This window comes from Rhineura floridana, chromosome 1, assembly GCF_030035675.1.
Source record: "Rhineura floridana isolate rRhiFlo1 chromosome 1, rRhiFlo1.hap2, whole genome shotgun sequence".
Taxonomy (NCBI): Eukaryota; Metazoa; Chordata; class Lepidosauria; order Squamata; family Rhineuridae; genus Rhineura; species Rhineura floridana.
This window is the reverse complement of record NC_084480.1, coordinates 263,730,452-263,746,919: the sequence shown is the minus strand read 5'-3', so window position 1 is coordinate 263,746,919 and position 16,468 is coordinate 263,730,452. Positions and strand designations below refer to the sequence as shown.

The window sequence follows — 16,468 nt, the reverse complement described above, 5'->3', positions numbered from 1 at the left end:
AGAATATTTATTTATTTATTTATTGCATTTGTATACCACCCCATGGCCAAAGCTCTCTGGGCGGTTTACAACAATTAAAAACTAATATACAAATTTAAAAACACATTTTTAAAAAGCAATTTAAAAACACATGCTAAAATGCCTGGGAGAAGAGAAAATGCACTTGTTAACAATATGAAATGATGTGATGGCAGGAAGCATATGCAAAAGTGATGAGAAATAGAATGGCATAGGTAGAGGAAATGATTTGAGGCCGTGGGGAAAGTGCATGTAGTTAGCCAGGTCACAGAAATTTTCTAACTTCTGAGGTATTTTACCTACCTACATCCAGTGTCTGGTTAAATCTTGCTGACTATGCTTGCTCATTTTCAAACATTTTGATTACCATGAGGGCTGGGAATGTGCTTTTTGTTTTTTAAAAAAAAGAGGAGTGCTAAGATGTCCACTAGATAGCAGATTGCACTCCATGTTCATGGAAGATGCATTGTTCAGCATGATGGATAGTTTCAAACAAATTCCTTAGCCTAGGGATGGCCCTTCACATATTGGATTCCAACTTCCATTCATGGTCCATGATGAGGGTTGCTTAGTCTGTCCCTATTATAGCCTTCTGTTTACCTTACCTATTTATGTGTACATACATGTTGTGAGATGCATTCCAAAAAAGGCCTCCTTTGCTTGTTCCTCATGAAATGCTTGCCTGAATAAAAATACTATGTGCCACTTCTACAAAGTACAGAGGTCTGGCTCTGGTAAATCTAGTAAACATGTTCACTTTTCCTAGAAGAATTTCTTTTCTGGTTTTTCAAGTTCAATCTCAACTTTCCACTTAACTTTGATGTATTCTCTAAACTAATGTAGAACACAGGAGTGCTGAACCAGAAGCAGAACCAGAAGATGAGGATGAAATCCAGACTTTGCTACGTCAAGTTCTCGACTCGCAATTCGGTATGAATTAACGCTTTATCCATGAACGTTTCAAATTGCTATATTTTCTACTTTTTGAGAACCAACAAATTATTTTGATTAATTAAAAATAGTGTGCAGCTAGTTACAGATCTTTTCAAGTGTCTTTGCTACTTGTTGGTAATCACTACTTTCTTTCTAAAATGGAGAAATGGTTGTAGTAGCTAATGATCACCTCCCCCTTTTTTTTCCAATGTACCAATGTACAGAGTTATCCCATGATAGTAGTAAATGCTAAAGCACTTTTAAGTTCCATTGATTTCTAAATATAATGTGTTAATGTGAGATTTATTTTTTTCAGATGTCTTATTAACTAAAACAGAGCAATGATGTAATATCTTTGGAGCACCAGGGGGGCTTAGAAAATTACCCAGCAGCTAATGCTGGTTTTCTGTTTTTACTATTGTAAACTATTAGCAATTATGAGACTTCCGGGAAGGGTGACTTCGCTTGTGCCTGCTTTTGGGACGGGCTCCCGCCTCAAAAGAAGCTTATTCAGATATAAATCAGTCAGAACATTTTTTTTTTTTGACTGATGAAATTTCTCCCGGGCAGGGAGAAACGTAGAGATCAACCTCAAAGCCTGTTTTTGTTGGGAGGACTGGATTTCATTAATTTATGAGATAAGGTCCAGCCAACAATGCCGGACGGACTTCCTAACAAGCTCTATCTGCTTAAGCGATACGTTTATCTTTTCTTTAAAGAGAGAACGGACTAACAGGCAAGCACCCTTCTTTCTATTATTTTTTTTACTTGGTTTAAATTGTTGCAGCAAAAGGAGATTTGTCAGATTGATCGGCTTTGGACAACTTCTGGGTGAGATATAGCTCTTCTCTGTTATTCACGAAATTAACAGCTTATCTCTGTTTCTGTCGCAAAAAGCTGTCCTGGAAGTGCATTCTAAAGATAATAAATAGAAGAGGGATTTCTATTCCTGATTTCTATTCCGAGGAATATTATATTGTCTGGGACTATTCTCTTTTTGGTCTATTTTATTTTGACGAATCTGCTTCTTCACGACGCCACTAACTGTTTTGATGCTGGGAACTAAATTTGTTTTGCATTCTTGAACATAGAGAGATAAGGCAGGTTGCTCTGTTTATACTGTGATGTCATCAAGCCTGGAATATTAACCCAATTGTTGCTGAAATAAGAAGTGGTTCTTCTTTATTTTTGTTTTGCTTTGTTTTCGTGGTTTTAAAAATGGCAATCAAGAAAGTGGCTGAGAATCTGGAAGTAATTATGTTTCAGAAAAGAATGGATGAGATTGAGATAACGAAACAAACCCTGCGACAGGGTAGTAAGGAGCTGAAAATTGAACTGAGCAAAATGACGCAGGAGCTTAAAGAAATAGGGGATCCTGTGAGAGAGGAGAATGAGTTCAGAGATGAGAAAAGAAAAAATAAAGGGAAGATACAAGCCCTGGAGATTGGAACAAATGTGGAATTGGAAAAAGATCTGGAGTTTATGGATTTTAGAAATAAAATCTACTGTTTGGAATTTAACGTTATCTCTGAAGAAATTAATGAAGATATTAGAGATAAAGTTATCAATGGCTTGGATAATCTTCTGGACTGGAATGATGTGATGGAGCTTGATATAGAGAAAATCTATGGAATTAACTGCAGCCATGTGACAATGGAAAAACTCTTAAGAGATGAGCCAGTGCATTTTGTAAAAAAGAAGAACACAGATATGACTTTACAACAGTATTTCAGCAACTTATTCAGAATGGATGGCAAGAAAATATTTGGGATAGAGGAAATTCCCATCAGACTCTTATTATATGACTATGGCTACAACAGCAAGATTATTATGGAATACTGATAATGGAAGATTGGACACTGAAATTACTGGACTTAACAGGACTATTGAAGATGGAAGATGGAACTAATAGGGATAATGGAATAATGGCTATTGAAATTATTGGACCTAACAGATTCTGATGAGATGGATTAATCGAAATGTTTATTTGGACTATGTTTATGACAATAAGATTATTATAATTATTAACGAGATGGATTAATTGACATGTTTATTTGGAGAAAAATTGATAGATATATTTCTTAAAGAATTGAAACCTCTCTTTGACTTTTTGTGGAAAGAATAAAGTAATGTTTATGAGATTTGATGATTAATTAAGATAACTACTGGAGGAAAGTGATTTTATAATATGATTTAAGAGACAGGATTGTTATATATTGTAGACCTATAACTGATTTGATATGTGACAAATGGGAAGTCAACATTTTTTTTTTGTTTAATCATTTTTGTTTTGTTTTGTTTTTTGTCTTTGAATGTTTTATGATTTTGTTTTCTATGTTTTATGAAAATTTGAATAAAAATTATTGTAAAAAAAAAAAAAGAAATCTGTGAGGCATCTTCAAGGGCAGTATTAATCTTCTGGTAAAAATAAAAATTATTGTAAAAAAAAAAAAAAAAGCAATTACTAACATTCATATAGTAAGCCGTACTACATCTGTTGATCACAGACATTCTGCAGTGGAGAAGCCTTAAGTAAAAGAGATCATCTTAGTCTGTTATGTAAATCTTTATTTGGTAATGTTTCATTTGTTTTATAACCACAATCTATGCTGCTATCCAAAGGGAGGCAAAATGGGAATTTTGAAATGTGTTCATAATCGTTAAATAATCTATTAAAGTGATGCATGTTGCTGAATGGCAGGCTGTAGAGCTACACATTTGGAAAACAAAAAAAATGGCTATAGCAGGGAGTGAGTGACAGAATTCTTGCTTTATGCAAATTTTAAACTGCAGCATGGCCAAATGGTCAGGGATGATGGGAGTTGTTGGATAACGTGGTGGGCCACAGTTTCCCCACCCACAATTTATAAAGCTGCAATACTTAACTGTGATCTGCCCCAACCATAGAACTCACTACATCAGTCTGAGGTACATGTAGTATTGTTACATGTTAGGGACATTCCATTTAATCCCCTTTTACACTTTGTTGTACCTATAAAGGACAGTCACTGAGCATATTTATGTTCAACTGATTTTAAGTGGCATTAACTTGTTGGATCAATGTATAGCATATAGTCAAGCCTTGTTGATCAGGTGGAATCTAATAACTGGATACAACCCTCAGCCTGTCCGTGCTATACTTTTTATCAAGCAGCTATATTGTTTACATTGTGATTTTTGTGAAAGAAGAAAGTTGAAATCAGTGGATTGGATCCAGACGTCTCCCTCCACAAACAGAAGGGCTTCTTCAATTTGCAGATGGGACTCCAGTCTAGTAGAGGCTCCCAGTCCACTTAAGTGGACATTCCTACTGGCAAAAGGGGAAGAAGGTGATTTTCGTCTGTGCCCCCTTCCCCCAGTAGTCCCCCTGTACTGCTTCCCATACTGTTCTGGAGAGTCTCCTAACATTCTGGATCAGATTTTCAAGGAGCACAGGGAACTGTGGGGGCATCCAGTTAACAGTTCCATCTGGATCCAACACAGTGGATCTTTAAAAAATGTTAAATAGTTGGGCTGGATTGTACCAGTGATCTCTTTGGATGGGTGGTGACTAAAGAATGCAATTGAAAAAATACTTTTTGGATGTTTGATATGCTGTTTTTCTAATATTTTAAGAAAAAATAAGTGAAACAGATGAAGAACATGTACATGATGAAACAAATTTTCAGGAGGAGAATAATGAAATATCTGAGGTTCCCACAGTGGAGGAAGACTATGATGGAGACCTGGAAGATAAAATGCCAGAAGTATTAGAAACACCAGGATCTGTCCATGAAGGTATCTGAAGTACTAGTGAGCGTATTTTTCATATATGTTTTTTGAAAAAGATTAGGAAGGTGATGAGATCTTTGGGATATAAGAGTTTAGGAAGCTTTAAGGTAACCTGGACCCATTGTTCAGGTCTTTGTATATCAACACAAGAACCTTGAGCCTGGCTCAATAGCATGTGGGCAGCCAGTGCAGGTGTTTTAGCAGAGATGTCACATGCTGTCCCCAGCATTCTGCACCAGCTGGAACTTCTGAGCCAAACCCAAGCTCAGCCCCACATAGAGTGAATTGCAATAATCCAGTCTCAGGGTCACCAGTGCAAGGACCACAGTGGCTAAGTTATCACGACCAAGATATGGCTGTAGCTGGCATACCAGATAGAACTAATAAAAGGAACTTGTAGCCTGTCAGTCTGCCAGCTGCACTGTAATTAATGGTGCTGTAAAACAATTAGCTGGCAGCAGTTTGTCTTCCAAAAACAAGATCAGTAGCAAGTCAAGGGTTCAATATTCCAATAAAGCAATCCAGGTTTCAAGACTCTACATGGTGTGGCACAGCTGGCAAGGGTCTGATGCTGGCATCCGATGTTGCTCCCAGCAGAGGGCAAAAGGCCTCTCACTGCCTTTTGAACTCCCCTCCATGGTTCAGGTGATAGCAATCAGCCTTCTGACTCCAGGGAGCTTGTAGCCTTAAATGGCCAGTATGCCTGTGTTGCTGTGCTACTAACAGGCATCTTCACTCTGCAGGGGGCAGAGGGGTCTCCAGATCACTTCCTGAGGCTGACTGAAGGTCTCCATCCATGTCTGGAACACCTTTCAGCAGCAGGAAGTCTGGAACTGCATCTTGGGTGATTCTGCTTTTTCCCTCTCCTGGGTCTGCTGTGCCAATCTATTGCTCCTCATCATCATCTGAGGACTCATCTGATGGAGGCATGCATAGCCACTGAGGTCACTGGGCCTCTAACAGCAAAGATGTATCTCAGAGCACCCTCAAGATGTGTACCTGCTTCTTTAGAAGGAGTGCAGCTCCATCGAGAACAGGCAACTGACCTGTCTTCCAGACACGAGAACCCACTTACCCAGAGTCTCTGACTTCCCAGATTCAAACTGTTTGTTGGCCCTCATCCAGTCCACCACTGCGTTATTGGTCCAGCTTGCACATCCTCTCATGATTCAGATATTGTGGAGAAGTAGAGCTACCGTATGTGTTATCAGTGTACTAATGGCACCATGCTCCAAAACTTGTAAAGGCCACTCTCAGTGGCTTCATATAGATAGCAATGGAGATAAAATAGTGATCTGCAGAACCACATAGTACAGGTGTCACAAAGTTGCAGATAACTCCCCTGGTGCTACTTGACCATGCAGGTAGAAACGGAACTGCTATGCCTCCGATACCCATCCCACATAGTCAATCCAGGAGGATACCATGGTCAATGGTATCAAAAGTCACTGTGATCTCGAGTAATAGTAATGGTTCTCTCTCCCTGTCCCTCTCAATGCAGACGATCCATAAAGGTGGCCAAGGCTGATTCAGTCCTGAAACTAGGCCTAAACCCAGATTCTTAGTGGTTCAAGATAATCAGTGTCATCCAGGAATACTTGCAATTGCTCCACCACCACCTTCACCACTTTCCCCCAAAACAGATATTGGCAATGGCTGGTAGTTGTCACCCACCATTGGGTTCAGGGTGGGCTTTTTAGGGAACGGCAGCACCACCTCCTTTTTAAGGCCAGGGGGCACCTCCCTATCATGCAATGATACATTCATAGAACCTTGGACCAACCACTTCCACCTCACTCTGACTACCTTTACCAGACAGGATGGGCAGGGGTCCCAAGGGCAAGTGGTGGGATGCATTGCTGCAAGTATCCTGTCCACAATTCTTCATTTGGATCTCTGCTTTGCATACTGCAGTGCTCTGCATACTAACATACAAAGAACTGAACAACAGATTACACACAAATGCCACTATGTGAACACTACTTGTTTAGGGTAGAGTAGGTTGTGCGAATAGTTAATGTGATAGTTAAGGAAACGATCATTTCAGTCAAACTTAGTATATCACAAGATCTATTTTAAATGGCTTATATGTTGCATTGTGGCCCAGTTCGGACATCATTGAAAGGAGAGTTTAGTGACTCTGAGAAGACTGTACGATCATATGTGCCCTTCATTCTTCCTGCCTTCTCCTATGCATTAATTCCTCCTAGGGTTGTTTTTTTTTTTTAATTTGTATCTGGGCATACTCCTAATTATGATGCCTAGATCATAATTTTATCAGGGTGTACAAAGTGTTTAGAAGCATGCCTGGGTTTATTTTAACCAGAGTTAATGATAGTCATCAGGGCTGTGGAGTAGGAGTCGTGGAGTCGGAAGCAATTCTGGGTGGAGTCGGAAGCAATTTTGGGTGGAGTTGGAGTCGGTAGAAATGTACCGACTCCGACTTCAAAATAAAATTAATATTTTAATATTAATATTAATTTATTAATAATACATTAATATACATTTGCCATTTGTGAAGGAGTCAGATGGTAGAAAAATTAATATACATTTGCCATTTATGAAGAAGTCGGAGTCGGAGAGTAGAAAAATAAAGGAGTCGGAGTCGAAGGTTTGACATACTGACTCCACAGCCCTGATAGTCATACCAAGAAGAGAGGGACTGGAAGAAAACACACATGCTTCCGTGGTCCACTCCGAGTCCTTACTTTCTAGTTTCAGTATTATGTCCAGACCAAGCCTGTGTCTGTAAACTGATACATTAGTGCTTGTCTGAAAATTGGCAGTATTTTCAGTTAACTTTGTGTATATTTAGAAACAAAACCTTTTCATTTTTTCTCTAGAACCTGCAAGTGACTATCAACCAGGAGAGCCAGACATGGATGATAGTCATGGTATGTCTGCTTTTCATAATTGCTTTGAGATGTTGTAAAGCAATATATCAAGGAACATGTGCCTGTGAACTGATCCTAAATATTTGCAATTTGTTTGTAACATGTTCAGTGGTAAATTTAATGGAGAGAGAAGGATAATATGACAGAAGTTTCTAAAGCATTAGTTTTCAACTTCACCTAAGTGGCCACAACTTTACCTAAGATGGATTGCAATGACCTGCTATTTCCCATTTTATTATTTTGTTTTATTTTATTTTATTTTAGTGACACGTTTTCTCACGAAGGTGGTGATAACTCGTGTGGAGAAATGCTGGTTAAGGCAAAGATGACATCTATAGGCAGCCCACTCTACATTTTAGGGTGGCATGACTTGCACACCTGTGTACTCTATAATGTGAACAGTTGTTCACCAGAAAGACCAATAGCTATTAAAGTGGCCCATGGCAAGCTGTCTTTTTTGGAATTGGCTAATGAGATTCTGGTAGGATTGAAGTCTTTGTAAGTTCTCCTTGGGACATCAAAGATAAAATGCTGTTTTAGCACTTCCATTGGAGGCAGCAGTTATGTGAAACTCTGAAGAGGAACATGACTACAGTGCCTGTCTGCAATCTGGGCAGATGGAAGTTAGTAAAAGGACTACAAGTAGGGATGGAATGCCCATACAGAGAGAAGAAGAAAGATCAACTGGGGGGGGAGAGGGGGGGAAAGAAAGAACAAAAGAGAGTAAGAAAGAAACTATATAAGTTAACTAAAAATGGGTTCCATGTTAGAGGCTGGAGGGATGCCAGCTCAAAGATTGTTGATCTGAACAAAATATATTGTACTACAGAATACTTGTTGAAATCCATATGTGTTCAGAGGGTAAGTGCCATTGAATACAGGAGGACTTGCTTCTGAATTGAAGGCATAAGAACTTGCTGCTAAATAGCTATTAAGGTAATAATGTTATTGCTGTCTTTGACAATCTGTAACTGAAAGAAAATATTGTGCTCCAAACTTTTCATGGCTACTGTTGATGAAAAGATCAGCATTCCCAATTATAGTTGTGTAGTTTTCTTTCCCATCATCTTGCTTCCCTTAGTGCTATTATCTTGAATTATAGTCACAAGCGCCCTGAAGTTAGTTAGACAAACTAAATACTCCAGCCTTTACAGCGATATTAATAGTTTCTTGTGGTCCAATGTGAATCTCTTAATTTTCAGTTACCTACGAATATCACACACATGCGGAAGAAGACACATATGAATCAGAAGGCCCAGGTTTGTCTAATTATTATTGATTTAGAAATTATCTGTATTATAGAGTATGAGTCTGTTTCTTTATGTTTAACCAACCTTGTATGACATAAATGTACTCAATAGTGTGGATCCATCAAGGAAAAGTTGTTCTTTAACTTTGTAGACTGCTTTGATACTGCATTCCTGTTTCCATCCTTTGTCAATCCATAGTGCATATGCTGTGTCAAACAGTTTTATCATACAAACATATTCTTTTTTTAAATATAGGAATTTACAAACAGCGATCAGCATTTGGCTTAACCAAAGGAAAATTAAGCTAACCCTTTAAGTGCTTTATTCTAACCATATTAAAATTACTTGCCATTTTGTGTGAATGTGAGACCATAGCATAGTACTGTTTATTCAGAAACCTCAGGAACAGCATGTCTAGTACTTTTTTTTTAGTTAATAATCTATTCTAATTTTGGTACCTTTGTTTCCAATATTTAGCATGAGAATACTGGAAACAAACAAAGATGGTAAAATTGACAAATTACATAAGGAAAGACATTGGAAGCTAGGCTTGTTTAATAAATATATGGAAACCATATATACAGTTTTGTATTCCAAATTTGCAACAATGTTTTGAATTAATATAAGAATGTAATCTGTGATTCTAAGGCTGCAGTCTTACGGATTTTTATCACACTACATGTGATTATCAATGCTAAGATGTTGGTGTTATCAGCTGATTTCCCCCCTTAATAGTAATTATTAATTACCTTATTGATAGGAACCATTTACAAAACAAAGCTGTTGATATCACTATCTGTACTTTTCTGCATTGCATTTCCTTTCCTTCTTAACCCACTGTTTAAAATCTCTGCCCTCTGCATGCACACACCCATATAGATCAGCGCCTGCAACTCATAGTAACATTTCATGCATCTGATTATGTGAACTGTAGTTCACAAAAGCTTGTGCTATAATAAATGTATTAGTCTTTAAAGTACTACAGTTGTCCTTGTTGTTTTTGCTAAAAGAGACCAACATGGCTACACCTTTTGAAAAAATCCTATGCACATTTACTGCACTAAACCCACTGAACATAGCGAGACTTATTTCTGAATAAATATGCATAGCACTGAGGTGTAGGCATACACACTTTAATCATACGTAGATGCCCAACAACACATAAAATTAAATTATGAAGACTTCAGCAGCATACTTTATTGAAGTCTTTGATAGAGAAATCATGTTAACACCATTTTATCATTGTATTTGCAGTTCTAACTAAGTAGTTCTTGTTCTGTCTCACTGATGCACTCACTCTCTTTCTCTGTCTCACTCACACACACACACTGCATTTTAACCTGCTCAGCATGGCACCTGATCACAATATCTGCCTGAGGTGGTAAAAGACAACAGTTTGTAGTGACAATGCTAGAAATCACACATTAGCAGAAGTAATAACTATATTGTTACAGGCCCCCTGTGCTTTTCCTTATTTTGGCCTTCTAGAGGTCTTCAATGTAAACAAAATGTGTAAAAGTTGGGATATAAGTTTATTTGTATGAAAAAATAATTAGTTAGAAATACAAGTCTACCTGCTGTAAGCATTAAATTTATTTTGCTCTCTACTCCCTCTTCCCATATCTGAAAAATGGGCACTCCCACTTTTCTCTTAGAGAACAGATGGTTAGGAAGTCTGCCAAGAGTCTGGGTGCCTCCTCCCTCCTTTGTAAACAAACAGTATATCAAGAAGCAAACCTGTCAGGCTTTTGAAGGGAGACCAATTGCTTTATTGACAGCTTGTTACAGAATCACAAGACCTGTCTTTTTAACCAGTTACAGGTTGTCAAAGCTTTGAGAAGCTGAACAGTGCAAAGTAGTTAACATTTAACAGACACACAAGGGTATAGTGAGAGCTCTCATTAGATAAGAAAAACCTATAAATAGCTTTGAAACTCGAAGATTGAGGCCAGCCTTCGTGACTGAGTCGAAGAGAAGCCAATCTTAGTGACTGTGTTGCAGGCTGCCAAGAAATGAAGAGATACAAAGCTAGTCCTAGTGGAGGCACTGGGAATTTCCAAAGAAGGCTATTGAAGCAAGGCTGCTAAATATGGCTAGAGATGAGATTACGAGGCCCATTCTTGGAACTATGCCTAAGATGTTGCCTGATGTTGACCAGCGGCCGTTTAGAAGCCCACTTCTCTGGAAGTAAATCTTTGTATTGACTCTTTTTCTGAAGCCAAAAAGAGAATAATATATAAAGTTTAAGACTAACGTTTAGCTAAGACTAAAGAGGGAATATTGTAAACGTTTTCAGACCCTGTAGCTAAGACTAGAGCGAATATTCAGTAATGTTGCAAACTCTTTGCCTAAGGCCAAAAAGAGTACTGTTCTTATGAATAAGAAATGGATAAGATTATTTATAAGAAGCATATATGGCTGTTCTTAAAAATGCTTACATGTGTAAGGCACTGTGTAATTTCCTCACTATCTAGTTAATTGTTATAAATCTGTTAAAGCCAACTATGTGGCACTTTAACCCTTTTGTTTCCAGTTAATGCTAGCTATTTGCCTATCTAACCCCTGTGATACAAGATAGAGTTTGTTTAAATATTACGCCCTGGCTACGGTCAGCAATATGGCAATAAGTTACTGGCTAAGGCCAGATTATGTCTGTGATCATGTATACACAATTTCTGAACTGGCTGCAGCCAATTATTTGTATTTCCTGTCTGCACCAGACCTTAGTATAGGAATAAAGAAACATATTTTCTGCTATGTAACTCTGTTATTCTCTTTCCTGTTACATCCTTGGCCCCAAGGAAACTTGGGTAGGATTTCTTTGCTAGGTTTACCTAGCCAGTCGTTTGCTGTCGATACCAGAAAGTTTAATATATAAGACTCTGGAGAGACATTAATCTAGAAAGAACCCTCATCCCTGTGCATCCACGTGATAAGAGTCTGGGCAGTAACAATATATATCTTGTTTTTAACATAATATGTGAACTCTCTGTTATTAGTATAACTAAGAATAAAATATATAAACATAAGCACTAAAATAGCAATGGCTTTCAGATCATAGATTTAATGCTATGGTTTTGAAGAGGTTAGTTTTTGTAAATAGAATGCTTTTCAATGGGTCAGGGGTAGCCAACATGGCATCCTCCAGATGTTGCTGGACTACAACTTCCATTATCCCTGATCATTGGCTGGGGTTGATGGGAATTATAGTCCAACAACATCTGGAGGGCACCACATTGGTTACCCCTATACTAGATTAATACAGTGCATTTGAATTAGCATACAAGAGTATGTAATTGTTGCCCCACGTGTGAGATAGAGCTTCCCAGAACAGAGTTAAGTCATAGTGTAATATGGGAACAAGAGCTCCTATAAATTGTTATTTTTAAATATATACATTTTATTATTAATAGGAATATACAAAGGTATAGAATCATTATAATGCAGCAGTAAGTTATATCTAAGACTATAAGATCTTCAAAATACTGCTATAAATACAATTTTAATATTTCCATAGTCAAATCTTCAATCAGTTAAATATTTCTACAAAACCTGAAGAAAGCAAGAAAACAGAAAAGTTATAATCTTATCAAGCTTATTAACTATTTCACCTACACTCCATACTGTTAAACTTCCACCAACAAGGAATGTGGGTTCACAGGTCTTGCATTTTCTCACTGTCTACACTCTCTCTCTTTAACTAGGTTTGTTATCTTCATCATGCATGCCATACCCCAGACTTTGACTAGCCAAGAGTCTATAGCAGAAAGGAATCGTGTTTGACATATATTCACTAATAGGCAAAAAAAAGTTGCAGTTTAAGAATGTACCTATGGGCAACAGATATGTCTATCAAACTTTAAAAAGCAGGGAAATTGGGCAGCTATAGTGAATGCACCAGAGGAACAGGAGACCTGACCTTTTCTCTGAAATATTGTACTGCCCTACAAATTTGTCAAAATGCAAACACCATTTGGGTTGGTCTTTCACATTCCAATCCACTTCCTGTGTAGTTTGGAATAATTTGGTAACAAGTGCCTTTGAGCATATGGTGAGTGGTGGCAACACCTGCCATCTCCAAAGATGGAGAATTACTTTTTTGTGTGTTTGTTGGTGTTCTTCTTACTTCGTTTCTTTCCTGTGTTACTACTGCTTCTACAGAGAATCTAACCTAGAAAATTATATTTTTCTCATTATTCATACCAGAAATCTGTGTCAAATTTATTTTTATTAATTTCAAAGCCTTTTTATTGGTCAGTGTCATATGATGGTGAAGACAGCCTTTTGTGTTTCAAACTTAAGCAATGAATCTAGCTGTTGGAAAAAATAAACTTGGCCTGCCCAAGATGCATGTTTTCAGCCTGCTATGCTTAAACCACTCCACTTAAGGAAAGATGGGCATAGTCAATTAAACACATAGAGCACACCTAGAAATTTGCTAGAATATATTGCACCTGCCACTGTTTTATCTTGTGCAAACTGAGACACTCCTCATGTCCACTGGAAATTATTCCACAGAATAGTTGGTGCCATTATTCCACAATTGTTTTTGGAGTTTCTTTAACATTGCAAAGTGTTGCTGTACTTCACATGTTCAGAGAAACAGAAGCAAAAAAAATTATTAACTATAGAAAACTAATATTGCAAAGTAAATCAAACATACTTAAAGTGGCTTGGCAGCTATGGCAAGCTGAGCAGGCCCTAGCCAGCTGGGGAGAACTAGCCTCAGAGGGAGGCAATGGTAAACCCCCTCTGAATACCTCTTACCATGAAAACCCTATTCATAGGGTAGCCATAAATCGGGATTGACTTGAAGGCAGTACACTTCCTGAACTTCATCAACTTGCTTAATGTTGTTGCTCCTTCCCTGCTAAAACAAGATTAGCACAGCACATGTCTTGTTTCTGTTATTTCGGCTGATTGCAGGTGTTGCCACCACTCACATATGCTCAGAAGCACATGTTACCAAATTCTTCCAAGCTACACAGGAAGTGGACTGGACTGTGAAAGACCAACCCAAATTGTGTTTGCATTGTTACAAATTCCGGACTTCCCGGAAGGATTGCTCTGCCTGTGGCTGCCTCTGAGGTGAGCTCTGTCTCAGAGGAAGCTTTTTTCAGTTTAAAATCAGTCAAAAGGGAACTTTGACTGGTATAAATGTTCTCCCAGGCAAGGGTGAACCGAAGAGATTATCCACAGAAACTTCGTTGGGCTGTTGGTGGCTGGAATTGATCAGGAATTCCCTGGGAAAAGAAGGCATACCTAGCAGCTGAAGACGGAGTTAGGACTTCCAGCAAGCTGGGCTGAAAAAAAGCGAGACGTTTTTCTTTTAAACGATCCACAACGGGCGAGCTTTCTTCTGTCTAATCTTATCATTTGGCTTAAATTACTACAGCAAAAGAGATTTGTTTAAGAATCAGCAATCAAGATTGGGTGAGTTACACTTCTCTCTTTTATACATTAAGGAGGAGGAAAGAAAATTTAAAAAGCTTATCTTATTTCTTTATGGCAAAAAGCTGGCCTGAATTTGGAAACTATAAAGATTAAAACGGATGAGGGGCAACTTACCCGAAGAGAAAATCTGATTTAGATGATTATTTGATTGATATATGTCTGGGACTACTTTTTCTTGGACTACTTTCTTTAGACGAATCTGCTGTTCGTGTATGTTACTAATTGTTCAGTGCTGTGAACCAAATTGGTTTTGCATTCTTGGACGTGCGGGAGATAAGAACTGTGTTGGCCAGATGATGTCAACAGGCCTGGAATATTAACTCCCTTATTGCTGGAAAAAGAAGCAAATTACTCTTTGCTTGGGAATTATGGTTATATTGGAAATTTGAAGGATTTTTTCTTCAGCTTTAAGAATGACAATCAAAGAAGTGGCAGAGAACCTGGATGTACCCCTGGAAAGGTTTTCCCCTCTGGATATGTTTCAGAAGATAATGGATGAGATTAAGATAACGCAACAAGAACTGAGACAGGGTAGACAAGAGATGGCAACTGAATTTGGTAAAGTGAAACAGGAGCTGAAAGAAATAAAGGATTATATGAGAAAAGAAGCAGATGGACAAGCAATAGAAGATGAAAAAGAAATTAAAGGGAAGGAGCAAATTCTGGAGATTGGATCAGATATATCAAATGTGGAATTGGAAAAAGATTTGGACTTTATGGCCATGATGGATATTAAAGACAAAGATTACTGTTTGGAATTTAGTGCTGCTCCTGAAGAAACTGGTGAAGATATCAGAGATAAAGTTATTACTGTCTTGATAAAATTTTTGGACTGGAATAATTTGATGGAACTTGAAATAGAGAAAATTTACAGAATTAATTTCAGATATGTGACAATGGAAAAATTCTCAAGAGATATGCTGGTGCATTTCGTAAAGAAGAGGAACAGAGACATGACCCTACAACAACATTTCAGTAATACATTCAGAATTGATTGCAAGGAAATATTTGTGATGAAGGAAATTCCCATCAGACTCTTACTATATGATTATGACAGCAAGATTAACATGTGTGCAAGGATGGCAGATGGATGATGGAACTAATACTGATAATAGAAGAATGGCTATTAAAATTACTGGACTTAGCTGACTTGGTAGGGATGGATCAACTGACATGTATATTTGGAGAAAAACTGCTGGATATATTTCTCAAGGAGCGGAACCTCTCTTTGACTTTTTGCGGATAGAACAAAATGATATGATGTTAATGAGATTTGATGATTAATTAAGATAACTACTGGAGGAAAGTGATTTTGTAATATATTAAGGGACAGGTTTGTTACATACTATATACTTATAGCTGATCTGCGACAAATCGGAAGTCAGTATTTTTATTATATTAGTTATTAATTTGTTTTCCTTTGTTTTGCTTTGTTTTTTTGAAACTTCGAATAAAAATTAATAAAAAAACAAAAACAAATTTGTAGCGCAGTACAATATCTCAGAGAGGAGGTCAGGTCTCCTGCTCCTGTGGTGCATTCATTATAGCTGCCCAATTTCCCTGCTTTTTAAAGTTTGATAGACGTATCTGTTGACTATAGGTATGTGCTTAAACCGCAAAGCTTTTTTGCCTATTAGTGAATTTTTCTGCTTTTTAATCCGGGAGGTAAGAAATGGGATCCTGTCCAAGTTTGCTGAGAATGGATTGACATTTTGCATGCTTATTGAGTTCAGTGGGATTTACTCCTTTGCAATCATGCTTCGGATAGGTGAAACTGACCACAGGGGGATGGGGAGAGGAGAAGGAGGAAGGGCAGGGGTAGGGGAGGAAGGGCAGGGGTGATGGGAGCAGGCAGGAAGGGGAAGGGAAGAGGAGGGCGGGTTTGATCATTTGCATGTTTATTGAGTTCCATGGGATTGACTCCTGTGCAATCATGCTTAGGATAGGTAAAACTGACCATGGGGGGAGAGGAGGAGAAGAGGGAGGGATGGCTGGAGTGGGCAGGAAAGGTGGAAGGAGAGGGAAAGGAGGGGAAAGACAGGTGTGATCATTTGCATGCTTACTGAGTTCAGTGGGATTTACTCCCGTGCAATCATATTTAGGATAGGTAAAACTGACCTTGGGGGAGGGGGAGGGGAGAGGAGAGGG

The 16,468-nt window shown here is 38.1% G+C and overlaps 1 protein-coding gene across 9 annotated transcripts in view; it reads left to right on the top strand.

Moving 5' to 3' along the window:
- The window catches only part of ASPH (aspartate beta-hydroxylase), a 169,516-nt gene that overhangs the window by 51,473 nt on the left and 101,575 nt on the right, over positions 1 to 16,468 (top strand). For all 9 annotated transcript variants that reach the window (XM_061599800.1, XM_061599833.1, XM_061599809.1 and 6 more), the window contains 4 exons: positions 862 to 948; positions 4,567 to 4,728; positions 7,566 to 7,616; positions 8,819 to 8,875. In XM_061599800.1, the coding sequence (XP_061455784.1) occupies positions 862 to 948; positions 4,567 to 4,728; positions 7,566 to 7,616; positions 8,819 to 8,875 (357 nt within the window). The remainder of the gene's footprint in view (positions 1 to 861; positions 949 to 4,566; positions 4,729 to 7,565; positions 7,617 to 8,818; positions 8,876 to 16,468) is intronic.